Below are 21,127 nucleotides of genomic sequence, written 5' to 3'. Positions count from 1 at the left end.
AATTGTGATACATGTCCCATGTATGTTGAGGCGGACAGAATGTACTCATCCACAGTGGGGGGGAGCAGCTACAGCTTCTTCTACCCAGCACAGGACCAAATTTTAGGGATAAAATTTTAAATCAGCAAAGTTCACGTGCCAACACTTAACACAATTTTACTACAATCCTACATGCACTATTTTTATGCAAGGTTTAACCAGTTTATTTAGCCCATGTAAAAATAGCACATACAGGAAATTAGCATGAGAGCATTAAGCATTCATACATGAACTTCACCGATCATGCATTCTACCATTTTATCTTGAACACAATTATGTGGCATTTCTTATTAAGAACTGAGCATTATTATTTGTTATTTTCCCCCAAAGCAAAACTGTACTTAAGGCTTTGAACAATACCCAAAATTCACCATCAGCAGGAATGAGTTTTTCATCACACAGGAATGATAATGCACTATCATTTAACAACTAGCAGCTGCACGCATTACAGAATTTAAATGCTGTCTAATATTTGAAGAATCATTCATTAACAATGGCTCACCAGAGGTATTAAGTTCCAGATGGTCAATCACTTGTGCAAAACGAAGCGATCATACACACACCTTTATCTGTGAATAATTTTTCACAGTTATGAAAAAATGTGGTAACTCACCATGCTCAGTAGCAAAATACCCTTCAAATAAAACAATTTTCTTACCATAATTGTTCCTCCAGTCTGCGTCCTGAAAGGTCTTAGTACTTTTCTCTGAACGATAAAGTTAGGCAGGAATGCCACGGGTAGTATCTCAGTAATCGTAGCAACTATAAATGACCACTGCAAAAGAAAGATACATGGAAGATTAGGTGTTGAGTTACAACTAGGTAAATTTTATATCATGAAAAATCATTGACAGAAAAGTCAAAAAGGATTGCATGCAATTCAAAATTTTAGAAACCATTGCCTGAAATTTGTTAGAATAATTTTCTTAAAGTTCATTTGTTTGAAATTGCATTAATGGTATGAAAAACATATATCTCAGTGAACTTTACTGTAACAAGGTATTTTCTACAACTATGATTCATGAAGATACATTAATTAAAAACAGGTTTGCATATGTTCAAATTTCTACTACGCTCATGGGTTATTGGATTAAAATGGGTTATTATGTCTTGGATTATACCCGGTAGTTCTATGTACTTTTACAGCTTTTATTTCTTGCTGCTTTCATAAATTTCTACTATTTCACATTTTGTTGTATGGACTTTTAATCATAAAAAAGACAAAGCAGCAAACTGCAAGTTTTTTCAAAAAAAATTGTAACCATTCTGCTGCAGCAGCAATCTATACTGGTATAGTTATTATGATGTCAGAATAGGTTATTTGTCACTGCCAAGGTAATGAATGCACAAAGAATCCCTGTTCAAATCTTCTATACTTGTGATACAGGAAAGAAAGGGGACTCAATTTCATTCCTCAATCCACCCCCAGGAGACTGTATGCAAACTTAATTTGTCGATGGCAAATTGCATTTGTACCCAAGGTAAATAAAAATGGATTTAGTTTTCAATTGAAATGGTATAAATTTTATATTAATGACATTAAAGAGATCTCAGTTGATTTTTATCAAAAAAGAATATGTTTAGTACTTTTACAGCTCCACAACAGAACATTGCAAAAGTTGGGCTAGAATTTGCTGAAAACTTATACCACATTAATGGTGCATGCCATTGCTATGGCACAGGTTTTTCAGGTAATTGAGGCGTATGTGATTCAAGCCATTACTTGCGCCACACCAAAACTTTTTGGGACCCTCAGCACCGCTCCTCGAAACGGTGAGAATTCCATTATCATAGCCCCACCCCCCTCCCCAATAAAATCAATGGCAATGTCCAAATTTGCCGCATTAATGCTGCTTTAATCACCACTGCCACTTAGTTTGAACCAGAATGGTGCTGGTGACCTGGCAGCGGCGTCATTTGTATTGAAGAGGAGTGAAAAATTGTCATCGCAGATCTTCAACAAGGTGGAAACGACACTCGCACAGTACGTGTTATAATTGCCATTAAGTTAGTTTATGTAGCAGAATAAACACAAATTGAGTTGTGTATGTGCAGACAGCAGAGCCGATCAAACACCCTGTAGATGAAGATACTGGCTGATCCGAAGCAGAATTTGACCCTTTGCAAATATCAAGACCTTCAACAATAACTTTTTAAAAAGATAACTATAATTGTTAAAGCTTAATGGCTCATTCACCCTATCTGGGAACACAGGATTTGAAATGAGTTGGTAGTAGGTCTCCAGGTATCGCCTGGTTGCTTCCTGGTCGCCCTTCTGCTCAGACTCTTGCAATTCAAGGCAGATCCTCCATCATCCAGCTCTCTTTAATCATTTCCACTTTAACATTTAACTTAAACACCCAAATAATCCATTTAATATGGTATGCTAGCTGGAGGTCTTAGCTTTTTAAGCTGATAGCATTAAGGAATCAATACATTGGCCACTGGCTGCGCCACTTCCAAATCGCCACTGTCCTCGCTGTGGCATATTCTAATGCTCTCCAGAAAATGTTGGCGTAAAACCACTGGAGAATCAGGGCCCACAACAGTCTAACTTACGGTGTTTGTGGCCAAATGTGTCATTCCAGGTCAATATTTATATATACACACATACACACACAACCAATAATTTATGTATTTTCAAGCTCTTCACTAGAATGAACAGAGAATTTATTCCAGCCCAAGATAGTATTTTCTTCATTAACATCATCTATGGAGCTAACATCTGCACCCCCATCTATGTAGTACAAGTCAGTCAGGAACAGGATAGGTGTCTTTGTTTTGGGTGAGGGGAGGATTGAAGAAAACTGTTCCCAATTTTCTGAGCACAAGAGTAAAAAGATATAATTGTACAAATTCCTTATAAGAAATATTAGAGTAATGGAATAGGACCACTTGTTAAATTAAATTAATGCAAGACACTCGTCATCAACACTTTTTTCTTCCCTCCAAAAAATAAATATGCTACGTTCAGGTATTCACTTCCACCCTTTTCTCCGGATGTAATGTGCTATGCTCTACTGTAACAAGTCCAAAATAATCATTAGATCAAAGCATCTGATCTGCTTCTGAAATACCACTGCAAATTTTCACAACATTATGCAGGGTGTAGAATAGTGGAAATATCATTTTCATACACTATATATTTTCCATTAGCACATTGGATGAAAATTCTGCCTTTAATGTTTATGAACACAAAACATACACACAAACACTAAGCATTCTGTAAGCACATATAGCAAGCCAAATAATCAAAACACACATTGGGATACAACATATAGGGCCAAATTTCCCTCCCCCTCCATATGCCAGGAGTAAATGTAATTTGCTTAACAACTGGCAAAGAGTTTGCAATTTTTGCACGGTTTACATAAATACTAGGAATTAAGTACTTATACTTGGGGATTGCCAGGTCAATTATAAACAGAGCAGACTGCTGCATCCTGCATATATTCTTATTTTTCCTTAAGCAGTAACCCCCAAATTTGGTTTTATTTATGCACAATCTGTAGGAGGTCAGAATCAAAGCCATTTTCACAAGTTTGGGGTTGCCTGTCCTCATTGGGACAAAAGTTTAATGAACAACCTGGGAATTGTGATTTTTAAATGATAAAATCCTGAATAATTGAAACGGTTTACTGAAGGTTACCAACAATGATGAATTCCTTCCTATCGAGCTTCCAAATGTCCATTTAAGATGCACTTGTGTACCTTTTTATTTAAGTCCAAAATCAGACATTTAGAACAACAACAGGTAGGAAAACAAAACCTTCAACCATGGATATAATTTGGATTGCAATGCACCAGTTTTGCACTTCTAGTGTAAGGGTGGAGAACTGGGCCCATCCTACTTAAAACAAAAGAAACAGTGAATTCCACCTGTATTAAGAAAAAGCTTGCATTTTTGCTTAATATTGAACCACAAAAACCATTTGTGCAAAACAATTTCATCTTTAATCACTACAGGCAAAAGAAATGTTAAACTTAAGATCACAATCTTGGGCTAGCTTTTGAGTTAATTCATTTTCACAAGCATGTACACAGCAGAAGAACAAGAAGATTTACTGGGATACCTCTTGTAAGCCTTCCAAGAAATGGTTCTGTATGCAGCAAGAAAAGAAAATATATTCACAAAATTTAAAATGGATGTAACAATGAAGAAAATCATTTTAGGTGCCAGGACACTAGTTAGATTGCACGTCATGATGAAGAATATTGCCATCATGCAAAGACAGCAAGGATAGCACTACATCACTCAACATATATATGGCTGCTTTGTTATATTATGTATTTCCAGAGACATTTGACACCAGCAATTCAGAATGAAATGGTTTTGGAAGCATGTGTCAAAAAGTCACATTACACCAAAAAAGAACCTACATTATGCTTCATCTTTAATATAAAAGTTAAACTGAGTTAGTAAGTTACAATAAAATGCTGTAAAATCTTGCATTTGTACAGCGCCTTTAACGTAGTAAAATGTCCCAAGGCGCTTCACAGAAGCGTTATCAAACAAAATTTGACACTGAGCCACACAAGGAGACATTAGGATACTTGACCAAAAGCTTGGTCAAAGAGGTAGGTTTTAAGGAGCGTCTTAAAAGGAAGAGAGAGAGGTGGAGAGGCATAGGGAGGAAATTCCAGAACTTAGGGCCCAGGCAGCTGAAGGCACAGCCGCCAATGGTGGAGCAATTAAAATTGGGGATGCGCAAGAGGCAAGAATTGGAGGAGCGCAGAGATCTCGGAGGGTTGTAGGGCTAGAGGAAGTTACAGAGATAGGGAGGGGCGAGGCCATGGAAGGATTTGTAAAAATCGAGGCATTCCAGGACCGGGAGTCAATGCAGATCAGCAAGCACGGGGTGATGAGTGAACGGGACTTGGTGCGAGTTAGGATATGGGCAGAAGAGTTTTCGATGAGCTCAAGTTTACAAAGGGTGGAAGATGGGAGGCCAGCCAGGAGAGCATTGGAACAGTTGAGTCCAGAAGTAACAATGGCATGGAACTAAAATACGAGAACACATTCATAGTACAACCTCCAATATTGAGCATTTTGTAAAAAGAAACTTCGGCTGCCACTACAAAAATACATGCTCACTAGTGACAGGGAATTACCACCATTATTTTTGGAGTGCAAGAGCTTAGTTTACTGAAAATTAATGACAGGTATATGTCCACGACCCCAAATCATGTGAAATATTATGAGCAAATTATTTGATGTTTTTTTTAAAAAATCAGAGGCCTGTCATGGATCTCATCTATGTTTCACAGTGAATATGGGAGGTTTTCTTGGTTATAAAAATAAATGAAGATAATCAAGTCCTATTCTTAAATATTAACAAGGAAATGAAATTCTGGATGAATCAACATTTCTCTAGTCTCTTCTCAATCATCTTTATTCCTCAAAAGAGAGACGAGTTCAGTTCTAGTGTCTTGAGCTCTTGTCTCTAAAAATCAGAGCATTTCTAAAAGGTAAAAGGTGCTCTAAACTGCAGACAATATTCTAAATATATGCTTGCCAATAAGTTTATACACGTTAATCTGTTTCAACGTCAAATCAAATGCCCGCAAAGTGGAGTCTGAATTGGAGAACATCTTAACACTAACCAGGTACTGCAGGGGGATTTTCGTGTCACGTGTAAATCAGGCAGGTGGTGGGTAGAGTGTGCATGACTGCCTGGAGAATTTAGCGTGTGCCTCGTGCAATTTTCATGACTGGCCCCAATTATCATGCATTCAATGAGCTGCCAACACGAAACACACTCCAAAAGGCAGCTTGCCAATTAAAAGGGATGGCAAATCCAGCAGGGTGGCCAATTTTGTTTTTAAAACGGCCTGCAGCAGCACCTTAAAGAGATGGGGTTTATTTTGTGGGAAACAAAGCAAGATTGTATAGCAGCAGGCAACACGAGTTCCAACAGGGCCCCCAAGGTTTCCCGATGCAGCAGTGGAGATATTGGCCAAGGATTTGCTGCCAGAATAACGGTGAGATGATGGGCACTCATCATTATTTATGCACAAATGCTACAGCATGAAGCTCCTGTATTTGTGCAGTAGATACGAACTAAACTCGCAACAGAAAATTAAGTCATCATTTCAAGTCTAAGTACCCTTTTAACGACATGATAAGTGTTAATTACTGCCAGTCAACCTCTCTGGCACTGAAAATTAACTTTTCAGGTTTTAATTGTTGTTGGAATTTTTTTTATTAATTGAAATTATTTTTTAAACTTTTCCATTCTGTCTCTTTTTTCTCTCTCTCAATCTAATCTTTCTTTCCCTCTATTTCTCTTTCTGTACCTGATTTGACATTGAATTCACCCATTCAAACTTACACTTCCTTCTCAGTCCTTGCACTGTTTATTCCACAATCCTTCAACCTGTTTGGTGAAGGAGATGCACAGTTGCTTGCCCCATTCATTCAGATCCCAGATGCTCGGTTTCTCTCGCTGCCACAATATGAAAGTATCATGGCAGCAGTCAGGAAAACAGGCAAAGATCTGCATGATCCACTATTGGTGATCACATACCAGTCAGACATTAATGGAGTGGAAACCCTCACAAGGCTGTTGGGTCGTATGAAGAAGCCCGTAGGGTGATCTGGGTGCAGCCAATGACACCCTGGGCTTTGGGGATTCCAGCAATGTACGTGGAACCCTACAGCCCTATCCTGCTGCTCCTGGATGATCACAGGGAAGTGATGAAGCTGTTTGGTTTGGCAAACAAGGCATCAATCACCTGCTTAATACAAGCATGGACATGACTGACAGACACTACTGATATCCTCTATGGCAGCCTGGAAAGAGCCAGAGGCAAGGAAGTCGAGGGCTGCAGTGATCTTGACTGCAACAGATAATGCTGTGCAAATTGTGGCAATTGGTTGCAAGTTTGGTTGCAGGGGGTGACAACTCTGTCACAGCCTCCCAGAGAAGCATAGGCTTCTCAGAAAACTGCAGGTATGTTGTCCTGGGCCTATAAACTCTGTTGTGATGGTAACAATTCATAAAGCACATCTCCTTCTATTAGATCTGTAGCTAAGGGAGACCAGTTTGGGCCATCCACCTGCTGTTCCTCCTCTTGCCAAAGTAGGATTCCCAGAAGGACCCCATGAAGAAAATTGTGAAGCCAGAAGCATCTTAACAGTTTAAACTGCTCTACAACAACTACAAGCATTTTGAAATTGTCCATGATGAAAATCCTCAAGCTAATGCAAGCATAACATCTCTTAAAACTTTCTACAACTTTGCCTGAAAGCAGCCAAGGATCCTTCGAAATAAATAATCGCTTGAAATGGTTGCCTATCCGATTTGTACCGTTCATGGTTGATGGGCGGAAGCAATAAGTGATAATAGCAATGCAGACAGAGATGAAAATGGCATTGGGGATTCTAACTTCAATTTGCACGTGTTTATGAGCCTCCCACTTCTTTCAGGCAGAAGCGCTGTCTGTCTGGATGAAGGTGCACCTGAAAATCGAGATGGACAGAAATTCACTAGCAAGTTGGCGTTTCCACCAGTCGTGTAATTTTGGACCTGCTACCATTTTTAAGCGCAAACAAAGCAGTCGCAACATGAAAATCTTCCCCTTTCCATCAAAAGTCAATATTACACCCAAATACTTTTTATGCTCCAATATGCATTAACCTAAAACTATCCAAGCAAAAATGCATTTGCCATTTGTAGAACACTTGCTTAAATTTATCCAGATTTATTGCAGTGCTATCAATTCCTTTTGTTGATGAGATCAGGAAAATCTGATCAGCTGACCACTAACCTTGGTGTTATTATTTACAACACTAATAGAAGTGCTGTCCTTTGTATCATGTTCTGATGCAGAGATGGGGACCCAGAACAGATTTATGCATAACTCTGTTAGTCACTGTCAGACAAAGTCTTTTCCATTTATCAATCACTATTTCTTTTCTATTGCCAAGCCAGTTTTCAATTAAACTAATATGTAAAAATAAATCAGATTTTCTTGGCATTTTTGAAAATTTTTCCAGCACCACATGAAGATTCAAAATTGAGACACAAAATACAACCAAACTAAGTATAACCTGAAGACACTTCAGTAGGCACAAAAGGGAGGGTTCAAACAGTGAACAAAATTATAAAGAGGGGAAAAAATTAAATCAAGGTGCTGGGATTGAAGATAAAATACTAAAATTTGGTCTCACGCTGTATAACCTCTCAGAGCAAAACTATGTTTAATGTTACACCTGATATTAAATCATTGAAAAAGACAGTACTGTACATTCACAAGAATATGTTTTCCAAAGAAAAAACTATTGCGATGAAATATTTTTTTATTCTTTTGATCAATCAAGCAAAACAAAAACTTAGCGAAGTGGGGCTCGTCTGGTGGCTCATTTGGTAAGTGCACTGCCTAATATGCCATACAGAACAGAAAAATCCAAGGTTTAATTCCCAGTTCATGCTGAGTCTCCTGATCTTAGCTACAATAACAGGAATGCTACATCTGGCTTCTGTGTCTTTAGGTAGGTGGAATATATAGTCACACTGTCCACACTGGATTGTTATCCAGTGCCTCCTGCTGGAAAATACATTTACGTAGTGCCTTATTATATCATCTCAAAGCACTTCACAGGAATTACTTTGAAGGTTAACGTGACTGTTAATTTGCACAAACCCACAAACAGCAATGAAATGAATGACCAGTTAATCTGCTTTAGATAGCGATGGTTGTGGCACCAATGCTGGCTAGGATACTGGAAGAACGCCCTGCTCTTATGAGGATCTAACATCCGTCTTAATAACCAAAACAAAACCTCTCATCCAAGGGATTAGATCTTTAACAATGCAGTATATAGATCTTTGGTACTGCACAGGAGTATCAGTCTACTTGATACACTCAAGCCCTAAGCCCACAAAATTTGACTCAGAGGTTAGATGCGGACATTAAGCAAGACAGAAATGGGCACAGCTGTGTTGCCCCCATGGTCAAATAGCCTGTCTACTTTCATTACTGGCTCACATACATGAAATCGGCACTTGAGCAAGGTACTGGAGGGAGGCTGCAGCAAATGGAACCATAAACAAAACATAAATCAGCTCCTTCAGGAGAGGGGAGAAGAGATTTTTTTTAAAGAGAGAAACATCACACATCTTATTTACATGGAAGCAACGAAGGTCAGTTTCATATTTTTGCAGTTAGTCTATACTGGTCTAAAGATATATAAACACTGCAAAATTATCTGTTATTGAACATAATTTTCCAACTTTTAGATGTATATTATTCTCCATTTCTAAGTAAATCAATACCTGATTGTATTAACAGCCAATATCCCTTGTTATATTAGTAATTCACAATTCCAACCTGAGTAAATTTAACCTTCCAATGTCAGTGTAAACGGATTAAAATATATGCTCTGATAATCAGTCCTAGTACAAGATAAACCCACCTTTATTTCTAGCTTGAAAAAAAAAAGGAAGTGCAGTGTAGATGCTGACTTGATTCATGGTCGTGTCTGCTCTGTTCAGAGTATCACATTTGTCCTGTCCACTACACCTGTTTCATTCAACATTTTGCCTGCCATATATCTTAAACACACAATAGTCGACACACATGCACTTTCCAAGCTATTGCAGAATATACACTATGCTCTAGATTGTAAATTAACTTACAGCCATGGAATTGTTCTGTGAAGTGCAATCAATGTAAGTGGGACAGTTTCAAGCATGGGTTATTATTTTTTTTATTCGTTCATGAGATGTGGGTGTCGCTGGTGAGGCCGGCATTTATTGCCCATCCCTAATCGCCCTTGAGAAGGTGGTGGTGGTGATGAGCTGCCTTCTTGAACGCTGCAGTCAGTGTGGTGAAGGTTCTCCCACTATGCTGTTAGGAAGGGAGTTCCAGGATTTTGACCCAGCGACGATGAAGGAACGGCGATATATTTCCAAGTCGGGATCGTGTGTGACTTGGAGGGGAATGTGCAAGTGGTGTTGTTCCCATGTACCTGCTGCTCTTGTCCTTCTAGGTGGTAGAGGTCGCAGGTTTGGGAGGTGCTGTCGAAGAAGCCTTGGCGAGTTGCTGCAGTGCATCCTGTGGATGGTACACACTGCAGCCACAGTGCGCCGGTGGTGAAGGGAGTGAACGTTTAGGGTGGTGGATGGGGTGCCAATCAAGCGGGCTGCTTTGTCCTGGATGGTGTCGAGCTTCTTGAGTGTTGTTGGAGCTGCACTCATCTAAGCAAGTGGAGAGTATTCCATCACACTCCTGACTTGCGCCTTGTAGATTGTGGAAAGGCTTCAGGGAGTCAGGAGGTGAGTCACTCGCTGCAAAATAGCCAGCCTCTGACCTGCTCTTGTAGCCACAGTATTTATATGGCTGGTCCAGTTAAATTTCTGGCTATGAAATTCAGTTTATTAAGGACTGACTATGTGACAGAATTGAATGATCTTGTCCCAGAATACACTGCAGTTGACTGACTATTCCATAGGTCAATGGTTCAGAAACTTTTTTCACACCAGGCTATGAGGCCCAATCATAATTTTTCATAGTCTTATCCCTCACATGCTGTGGATACTCCAACCAACAAATCTGCAAATTTAAAAAAAAACTCTCCTCCTTTACTTCTGCCCTCCTCTCCAATGTTTCCCTCGTGGTCTCTTTTCTTCTCTTGTTTTCACATAACCTGTTTATACTGCTGCTTCCTTTGGTTTCTCGCTCTCCATTTGTTTTTCTCTCTAACCCTTTAGTTTCCTTTCCCTCTTCACGCCACTATTTTAGCGTTCTATTTGTCTCCATTAATTTACTTTGACATCTGTCGCAGCAATTTTCCTCCTCCTCCTCCTCCTCCCCACCCCATTTCCTGCAATGTTCATGTTGTTGTGTGGAGAGAAACTGTAGTGAAAGATTGGGAGCGGGACCAGTCTCAGGAGCATCAGCAACAGGTAGGGTGTGGCTGCATCAGGAGTGTCAGGCAAAAAGCAGCAACAGATCACAAGAGCTGGTTGGGTCGCTCATTATGCTCCTACCGGCGCAGGTCACATGGGACATGGCTTCCAGTTTGAGAACCACTGTACTGATAAGTCATATGCCAAATTTGATGTGCAGTATCAAATTTATGGTCTCCTTGGCTTCTTATTTTAAAAGAACAAACAGAAAACATATTCATACCGCACAATCTTCACAAACCACTTGTTCAAAGATATATAAGAAAAAGCAGCACTGAGGCAAAAAAAATCACAGTATCGCCAGAATGAGTCCACAATCTACATATTAATATCCTTTGCATTTAAAGTAAATTTGATTTATTTACTTAGTAACAGTTCTGGATCTGGTTCTGGGGAATGAAGTGGGGCAGGTGGAGCATATTTCAGTGGGGAAGCATTTGGGGAACAGTGATCATAATATCATTTGGTTTAGAATAGTTATGGAAAAGGACAATGAAAAATCAAATGTGAAAATACTTAACTGGAGGAGGGCAAATTTCAGTGAGTTACAAATGGATCTTCCCTAGGTGGATTGGAATCAAAAATTGGTCGGCAAAACAGTAATTAAACAATGGGAGGCCTTCAAGGAGGAGTTGGTTCGGGTACAGAGTAGACACATTCCCATGAGGGGGAAAGGAAGGGCATCCAAAGCTAGATAGTAACAGACTTCAGGAGGACATAGACAGACTGGTGAAATGGGCAGACACGTGGCAGATGAAATTTAATGCAGAGAAGTGTGAAGTGAAGCATTTTGGAAGGAAGAATGAGCAGAGGTAATATAAACTAAATGGTACAATTTAAAAAGGGGGTGTAGGAACAGGGGGTGAACATACACAAATCATTGAAGGTGGCAGGACAAGTTGAGAAGGCTATTAAAAAAGCACTTGTGATTCTGGGCTTTATTAATAGAGGCATAGAGTACAAAAGCAAGGAAGTTATACTAAACCTTTATAAAACACTAGTTAGGCCTTAGCTGGAGAATTGTATTCAATTCTGGGCACCACACTTTAGGAAGGATGTCAAGGCCTTAGAAAGGGTGCAGAAGAGGTTTACTAGATTGGTACCAGGATGAGGGACTTCAGTTATGTGAAGAGAATGGAGTTGTTCTCCTTAGAACAGAGAAGGTTAAGGAGAGATTTGATAGGGGTATTCAAAATCATGAACTGTCTTGACAGAGTAAATAAGGAGAAACTGTTCCCAGGGCTGGAAGGATCAGTAACCAGAGGACACAGATTTAAAGGTGATCGGCAAAAGAGCCAGAGGTGACATGAGGAAACATTTTTTTTAACGCAGCGAGTTGTAATGATCTGGAATGCACTGCCTGAAAGGGTGGTGGAAGCAGATTCAATAGTAACTTTCAAAAGGGAATTGGATAAGTATCTGAAGGGAAAAAATTACAGGGCCAAGGGGAAAGAGCAGGGGAATGGGACTAATTAGATAGCTCTTTCAAAGTTCTGGCACAGGCACGATGAGTTGAATGGCCTCCTCGTGTGCTGTACCTACTACGATAAATACAAGACCATCGGAGGAATATAATTTATATCCCAAATATAGCACTGATAATTCAACTGCAGCTTTGTTGGTTCATAGTTTTATTTCAGACCACAGGTATATGGAGTTAGATCACAGATCAGCCGTGATCTCATCAAATGGCGCAGCAGACACGAGGGGCTGAATGGCCTACTCCTGTTCCTAATCAATTGTATGTTCTTCATTTCTTTCTCAATACATGCCAAATGGAAGGTTTTACTTAAACTCTGATAGAGAACATGAGGAAATAAAATGTATTAAAAAAAGGCTTCAAGAGGCAAAATCTAACATTTAATATTAACTTTGCTCATCAGAATATTCGATGCTTCTCCCAAACTTCTAATAGATTACAAAATAAAAATATAAAATCGATTCTATCTTGGGTTAAAGGCAATACTGACCAAGAGTTTTGCTTACAGACTCCTCTGATATCTTAACATTAAGGCAGAATAAAAGACTGAGCACAAACAAAGGATACCTTTAAAAAAAAAGACATCTTCATAAATATTTAACCTCTCCATTGACGTAAATTAACATTTTTCTCCCAGTTGTTTTAAGATTTTGGTATATGATTTAATGAACTGCACATTGATTTTTTTTTCAGTTTAATTCAATGGATAGATTTCCATCCACAGTTGAGAATCATGAAAAAAGCATGGAAAGCAAGTCACCTTGAGTTTATTGAGATACCGCCTTGTGTGCACTACCAACAAGTCTTCGTCCTGCGCTTCTCGAGCTTTCACAATGGTCTCATCATTTATCATCTTCTCTTCTAAAAGTACACAAGTACGAGAGAAAAAAAGGTCAGGGTTTGCAAAGATAGCTAGCTATCTTTTCAAACTAGTGATATTACCAAAACATGAAAGTACTAAGAATTTGCTCAAAATTGCACTCATCCTGAGTAAGATCTCAAATACTGCACTTTCCTTGCAACGCCAAGAGTTGAGAGAACAAACAAAATTCTCAAGCTTATGATCACTGAATTTCCTATGCTCTGAACATATGAGCAGCATTTCTGTGTGAAACAATTATACATGCAAAATACCATGAGCAAATTGGTTAACTGAAATTTCTTTGGTTCCTAAAACATTTCAAATAATTAAAAATTATTTAAAAAGTGACATACCTTTTAAAAAGTTGACAATTTTCCCCCACTTTCCCGAATCAAAAGGATGAAGTTTTTCCAGGCCCAGGAAGGCGATATTATAGTCAGGAGAATATACAATAGGCCATAGCGTTGGTGGAAGATCAATATAGAGGTTGGTTCTATGTGGCCTTTAAATGAGCATTAAAACATTTTAAGAATTTTAAAGGATAACAAGGAAGATACTTGGGTTGTATTTTTATTAATCAACAAAATGGGGAGGTGGAGGTATTGATTGCATGATTTTGGTCACCTTAATGTGGTTCCATCTGAAAGTCATTAATGCTACTGTCTAGTGCTATAGTCTTGAGCTGGAGCTTGTGCCATATTCCATCCCCTCCCCCCATTCAAAAAAACATTCTGGCCCACCAGGATACCAGAAAAGATACCAGCAAACTTAAAATTGGTGGAAATGTTATTTTCCTTTGAGGTTAAAACCCAGCCCACCACCATCACTTGTCCTCGTATTCTCATCCACTATCCAGAGACGTTCGGGGGTCACTGAACAGCAATAAAGAAGCAAGAACTTAGGCTAATACCCTGCCCCCACCCACCCCCCAACCAAGTCTGGAGATACGGAGGCCAAATCTTGTGCCCATGCCGCTACCCTGGGTACATAACCAATTTAGCAAAAGACCAGAGATTGAACATAGAAGCATCCTGGTCTGCATAGCTCAGCACTGCACCTGGAACCCATATCAAAGATCTGATGTACAGGCATTGGTATTGCTATTTAATGTAATGTAGCAAAGGTAATATGAAATTATCAATACCAAAGCTAACCTCAATCATATCCCATTGCAAAATATAACGACTAATACAGTTCAAGACACTGAAAAATATCTACAACTTACAGGTCGTCTTTCTGTCTGCTTTGTTGCACTGACATCTTCTTTCTTACATACTTGATCTTTTATACGATTAGTCTGGAGAAGACACAATAATTAACCTTTTCTTGAATTTCCTACAATCTTTTCTGTACAAGGTTTTTAAATCAATTGTGTTAAGTGACTCGTTAATCTTGTTGCCTTGCTCACAACAAAAATAAACATTGTGTCTCTCTGTTTCTCTCCCACAAGTTTTTTTGGACAAGGAGTTAAACCAAGGCCCCTTCTACCCTCTCAGGTGGACGTAAATAATCCCATGACATCTTTCAAAGAAGAGCAGAGGAGAGGAGTTCTCCCAGTGTTCTGACATACATTCAGCCCTCATACAACACAAAAAACAGATTACCTGGTCATAATCCCATTGCTGTTTATGGAACCTTACTGTACACAAATTGCCTGCTGCATTTGCATTGCACTTACTTACTTACATTACAACAGTATCGACACTTCATAGGTGCTTCATTGGCTGTGAAGCACTTTGGGATGTCCTGAGGTTATGAAAGGCTATACAAAATGCAAAGTCTTTCTTTGTTTACTTTATCCTTCTGTTTGTATCACACATACACGTACTTTCTCTATCTCTCTCACTCTCATGGTCATATCTGTCTCTGACGGAATCACTTTTTCTATAAGGTCTCCCTTTCCCTCATTATATACAGCCCTGCAACAGTCCTTCTTGCTCCCAGTTCAGCCAGGGATGCCCTTTCTCACACACAATCTCAAAGAATTTCTCTTGCCTATGTCCCCCAATGTTTCCCCTTTTTCACTCGACACAGCAAAATACATCCCTCTCCTCTCCCCTGCTCAATGGGGTCTCTATCACTTTCTATCCATCACTGGCTGCTCATTCATGCCAAACTTGATAGTGTAACAGCCTCACTGTCGGGTTTGATACTCACCAACTAGTGAACAGTTTCAGTGAACACTGTTTTATAAGAACAGGAGCATTACACCATGTAAATACAATACTGGTATATGTCCTGTCCAGGCTAAAAGGCCTAGTTACTCTGCATGATTGAAATGAATAATGAATCCACTTAAAGGTCAGTCTGCAAAAGAAAACCCTGGCTTTCTTTGACTCATTGATAACTGACCCATGTGGAACTAGTATGTTCTTGGAGAAGGGATTGAAACAGCAATTTAAGACTGCTTTGCAATCTGTAAAAAAAACTGAACCGAGTGCAAGTAGAAAAAGTGTAAGTTATTCTACTTGGGGAAAAAAAAATCAATCCTTAAAAAGATTAAACTTTCCTACATTTACACCTAGCTTGGGGTTTGTCAATTGTTTTAATTGGTTTTAAACTTACTTACCCATGGTCTGCTGCAGATCCGAAGAAAATGGAAGTCAGGGCTGGAATAGAATAAATTTGTCTTTGATTAAGAATGATACAGGAGCATTACATGAAGTGTTACACCATGATGGCATGCATTATACAGAACATATTTATGAACCAATCTCCTGTTACATTGCTTCTGGAGAGTCAGAGACTATGCTGTTTTATCTCATGTAACATACAATATATCAGGGCCATTGATTTACAGTTATTAGTTAACTTTTAAGTTTTGTGGGAGCATTAAAGCTATTTTCTAGTTTGAATTCTATGATTGTGCCCATTATTACGTAAATGAATTGACATGTTTGGTAGGAGGTAGGTAGCAAGACCCCTGTGTACCCAAATGGGTACCCAATGGGTTGTTAATGACACCAATGTTATTTCTGTGGATTCCGATATTACACATTTAATTCTGTGGCTGCAATATCATTTATCTAATTCCATGGCTTCAATATGATTTAGATAATTTCTGACCCTTATACTTCTGTGGCTATGATATTAATTATGTAATTCTGTAGCTCTAGTATTGTTTATTTAATTCACTGGCTCCAATATTATTTCACCACTGTACTTTGTTGATTGGATCAATGTAAAACAGCAGTAAATAAAGAGGCTTCAAAAGCCAAGTAAATAGGTAGAAAACTGTCAATGAGAAACTGCAAAAGACTTATGAAAACAACCAATCCCAATTGACCAGTCAGCAGAATTACCAATAAGAAAATTGAAGCAAAGAAAAAATGAACAAATCAATCTACTCAAAACACTGGAAAGAAAATTGGTCACCACTTTTATTTCCTCAGTAACTGAAATGTCTAATATCCAAACTAATATTTTTTTAAATATAAAACATTTAAAAATTACATCTCAATTATAGAATTATTAATTTTAGTAATTGAAAATCCTCATGTTTGCTTTAATACCTTGATTAAAATGTTTACTTGAAGGTCTCTACCTCATTTGTTGACCATGGTCGCTTAACTACAATAAGTTAAGTGAAGCTTTTGTCTTGAATATTTTTCTATAAATTTACCAGTTAATATTTCGGCCAGTTTAATGTGGTCAATTTATCTCAGCCCTTCAAAATTTGCCTGACTTAAATATACAACCTGGGTTTGTGACTCCCTTCTCCCTCTCAAACTTAATATCAAATTTGATCATATCATGGCCACTGGTTGCAAGATGTTCCCTTAACATTAGATTGTTAACCAATTCTGGCTAGTTAGTCATCACTAAATCTAGTATGGTCTGTTCTCGTCAGCTCTAAAACACTGTTAAAGAAAACTGTCCCGCATATATTCTAGAAATTCACTGCCTTTACAACTTCAGCTGTTTTGCTTCTCCTAGTATGTCAAAATTTAAATCACCCATTATACCCACATTGTTTTTCCCTACAGGCTTCTCTGGTCTCTGTACTTATGCATCCCACCACAACATCACTACTATTAGGAAGTCTGTAGACAACTCTTGAATTAAACAGAACAGGAGGCCTTTGAGTCCACCATGCCTGTGCCAGCACTTTGAAAGAACTATCTAATTAGTCCCACTCCCCTGCTCTTTCACCATATCCCTGCATTTCTTTCCTTTTCAAGTATATATCCAACTTCCTTGTGAAAGTTACTATTGGATCTGCTTCTACCACCCTTTCAGACAGTGCATTCCACAGTCTTGCATCCTTTGCTGTTCCTTAATTCTACTCAGTGTTTCCACTGCCTGCTCACCCTTACTACTACAGTAATTTTGTCATTTATCAATATTGCTACTCCTCCTATCTCAGTCAACAACAACAACTTGTATTGATATATCACCTTTAACATAGTAAAATGTCCCAAGGCACTTCACAGGAGCATTATCAAACAGAATTTGACATCAAACCACATAAGGAGATATTAGGACAGGTAACCAAAAGCTTGGTCAAAGAAGTAGGTTTTAAGGAGCATCTTAAAAGGAGGAAAGGTTGAGAGGCTGAGATGCTTAGAGGGGGAATTTCAGAGCTTAAGGCCTAGGCAACTAAAGGTATGGCCACCAATTGTGAAACGATGAAAATCAGGGATGCACAAGAGGCAACAATTGCAGGAGCATAGAGATGTTGAAGGGTTCCAGGGCTGGTGGAGGTTATAGAGATAGAGAGGGGCAAGGCCACAGAGGGGTGAGAATTTTAAAAAGGTCTGGCAACGCCTCAATTTTAAGATCTATGGCCTGGAATATTTAGCTCCCAGCTTGTACCCGTGTCTCTGCAATGGCTACAACATCATATGGCCTGATGGTGCTCTGGGCATACATTTTGACTAAGCATCTTTTTTGTTGCTTAAGCTCTGTACATAGTTATACCAGTAATTTAACATATTCTTATTTTTCATCACTCTTGCTTTATTTTTATCAAGTATTTTGTTATTACTGCCTATAACATGGTCTGTACCCAGAGTATTTATATTATCTTTATCACATTTTATACTCTGACCATTGCTCTCATACCTTCTTTTCCTTACTATTATTTCTACCCAAATCCCCTCTCCTATTGGTTTAAAGTCCTTTCTACAGCTTTATTTATCCACTCTGTGCTGCCCGTCCCAACGGTACAGTTCCTTCCTGTCTCAGTTCCGCTGTCAGTGATGCATAAATGCCATTATATTATAAGCCCTAAAATTGGCTATATTTACAACAGAAACGAACACATTGTGTCCTGGTCTTCCTCTTCTTGAATTATGGCTAAGTTAATAAATTTAATAATAACAGACAATTTAGGAGTTAATAAAAGTCATTGTTTCTGGTTGAATCTGACACTTCTCAACGGCACAGGTGGACCCCAAAATTGCAACAAAAACTACAAATCCCAGAATGAATTGTAAGTGCAGTGCGTGTGTACAAGTTGAACGCCTCCGTTCAGGATATAAATAACTGAAACACCCAGGCGTTTACGCAATCAGGGTTGGCCTAACAACACTTACCGGCAAAATTAGAGTCATTCTAACGTGCAGAATAAGCATGTACCTGTTAACAGTGCGAGCTGACAGCCACAACAACCCTCACCACGACAGAACTCAGCTCTTCGGGCCTGACGATTTAAAAATTCCACCTGATCCAGCGACTTGGGACTGAGAGGCTGCAAATTCAGTCCAGCTGCCTTCTCCGCGGCTGCCTCTGCAAGCGAAGCTGATTTTGCGTTTAATATAATTGGTTTATAGAGTATCACCTTTGAAAAGGTCACACTCGACTATTCTGCCATTAACGTTAAGGCTCTGCTGTAAATAAGCTGCGGGCACGGCGCTCCCTCATCACGCATCGATTGTGCGCAGTACCAAACGTCACGCTGCTTTCTGTCTCATTCATTGTGCATCACAGCTGCTTTACTCAGACAATGCAATGGTCCGTTCGCAAAGTTCAGACGAATATGTGTACATACCGCCTCGTTGCAAAAGGACGCGTGGGCACTATTTAATGGAATTGATGAAGTTATCAGAGCGCAAGTTGGGTTGCTGTTTGGCTCCGCTTCGATCGGTGATCGAAGGTGGCGTTTTATGTATCAACACAACACACTCCACAAATAACCGAAATCAAACATTTTAAAATGTACTAGTGAATCTCAGGTGGTGTTGCACGAGTAGTTTGGTGTGGCTTTTAATGGCTGAAGTCTAAATAAGACATTACTTCGCCTGTTGTTTCAATACAGAAAACAAACGTCCTCAAGCAATGTATCATATGGCTGACACAAGGTAAAATTGTTACATACTTTATTAATAGGTACAGAACTCACAGATACATTTATCTACTGCTTTACAAAACTTGCTTAAGCTGCAAGTAAGTTCTTCCTCCCCCAAATCCCTAAGTCCCAGCTCTTTATATTATCAAACCTTGCTTCTTTTTCCTCAGTTATTTGCATGATTATAATATTTTTTTCCAGTCCTTACTCCCCATAGTGGATGGATAACTCTCACTGAAGCTGCTATTGGCCTAGCATTGCCAGGCAGACTTTTTCCACAATCAAATTGCACCTCAACAGGTAGGCCTGGTGGATTCGAACAGTGTCCAAGCTCAGCATCAAAGCAGCTTATAAACACCATCATCCTCCCTTTTCTCTCTCCCTTTCCCCCCTCCCCGTCTCATCCCACACAACACCATTTGCACTGAATTCTTATTTAATGACAGACTGTTGAAAAAAATCTTTTCTATCACTCACACTTTGGGTTTGATTTTGTAATTGTTTTGTATTGTGACAGTGCATTCTGGGTATTGTAGTTCTACGGGAGCAAGGTGAAATCTGCATCTCTCCCTCACGCATTGAATTTAGCCATAGGATCTAGAACACCTCTGCCCATTTTAAACCTGATGTGGAGATGCCGGTGATGGACTGGGGTTGACAATTGTAAACAATTTTACAACACCAAGTTATAGTCCAGCAATTTTATTTTAAATTCACAAGCTTTCGGAGATTTTCTCCTTCCTCAGGCAAATGTTTCAAGATCTCCCTGAAGCCTACGCATTTATACATATTGAACAATAATAAATGGTGTTTACAGACTGCCCCTGCAACTGCCCGTTGCCAAGGCAATCACCGTGTTCAGACAGAGAGGTGTTACCTGCAGAACCTCCGAATACACATTCAATAAAAAAACAAACAGGGAAAAAAAAACAGAGAAAAAAAAACACAGAGAGAGGCAGAAACATCCGGAAGGCAGAGAGAGCCAGCAAATGACCCATTATATTAAAAACAGATAACATTTGTTCGCTGGTGGGGTAACGTGTAGCGTGACATGAACCCAAGATCCCGGTTGAGGCCGTCCTCATGGGTGCGGAACTTGGCTATCAATTTCTGCTCGACGATTTTGCGTTGTCGTGTGTCTCGAAGGCCGCCTTGGAGTACGCTTACCCGAAGGTCGGTGGATGAATGTCCATGACTGCTGAAGTGTTCCCCGACTGGGAGGGAACCCTCCTGTTTGGCGATTGTTGCGCGGTGTCCGTTCATCCGTTGTCGCAGCGTCTGCATGGTCTCGCCAATGTACCATGCTCTGGGGCATCCTTTCCTGCAACGTATGAGGTAGACAACGTTGGCTGAGTCACAGGAGTATGAACCATGCACCTGGTGGGTGGTGTCATCTCGTGTGATGGTGGTATCTGTGTCGATGATCTGGCATGTCTTGCAGAGGTTACCGTGGCAGGGTTGTGTGGCGTCGTGGACGCTGTTCTCTTGAAAGCTAGGTAGTTTGCTGCGAACGATGGTCTGTTTGAGGTTGGGTGGCTGTTTAA

At 39.5% G+C, this 21,127-nt stretch overlaps 1 protein-coding gene across 2 annotated transcripts in view; it reads right to left on the bottom strand.

Moving 5' to 3' along the window:
- hdac11 (histone deacetylase 11) overlaps nt 1-19,184 on the bottom strand; it is an 83,228-nt gene extending 64,044 nt beyond the window's left edge. Inside the window, exons 1-6 of one of the 2 annotated variants that reach the window (XM_067998696.1) lie at nt 18,875-19,184; nt 15,864-15,903; nt 14,520-14,591; nt 13,648-13,796; nt 13,193-13,293; nt 698-814 (exon numbers count right to left, since the gene is read on the bottom strand). In XM_067998696.1, coding sequence (XP_067854797.1) covers nt 698-814; nt 13,193-13,293; nt 13,648-13,796; nt 14,520-14,554 — 402 coding nt within the window. In that variant the 5' untranslated portion in view covers nt 14,555-14,591; nt 15,864-15,903; nt 18,875-19,184. The remainder of the gene's footprint in view (nt 1-697; nt 815-13,192; nt 13,294-13,647; nt 13,797-14,519; nt 14,592-15,863; nt 15,904-18,874) is intronic. The other variant, XM_067998697.1, reaches the window with a different exon arrangement.
- Between the last annotated feature and the right edge of the window lie 1,943 nt (nt 19,185-21,127).

The sequence above is a fragment of the Heptranchias perlo genome, chromosome 17 (assembly GCF_035084215.1).
Source record: "Heptranchias perlo isolate sHepPer1 chromosome 17, sHepPer1.hap1, whole genome shotgun sequence".
NCBI lineage: Eukaryota > Metazoa > Chordata > Chondrichthyes > Hexanchiformes > Hexanchidae > Heptranchias > Heptranchias perlo.
The sequence above is the reverse complement of the archived record's forward strand: the minus strand, read 5'-3'. Positions and strand labels throughout refer to the sequence as shown.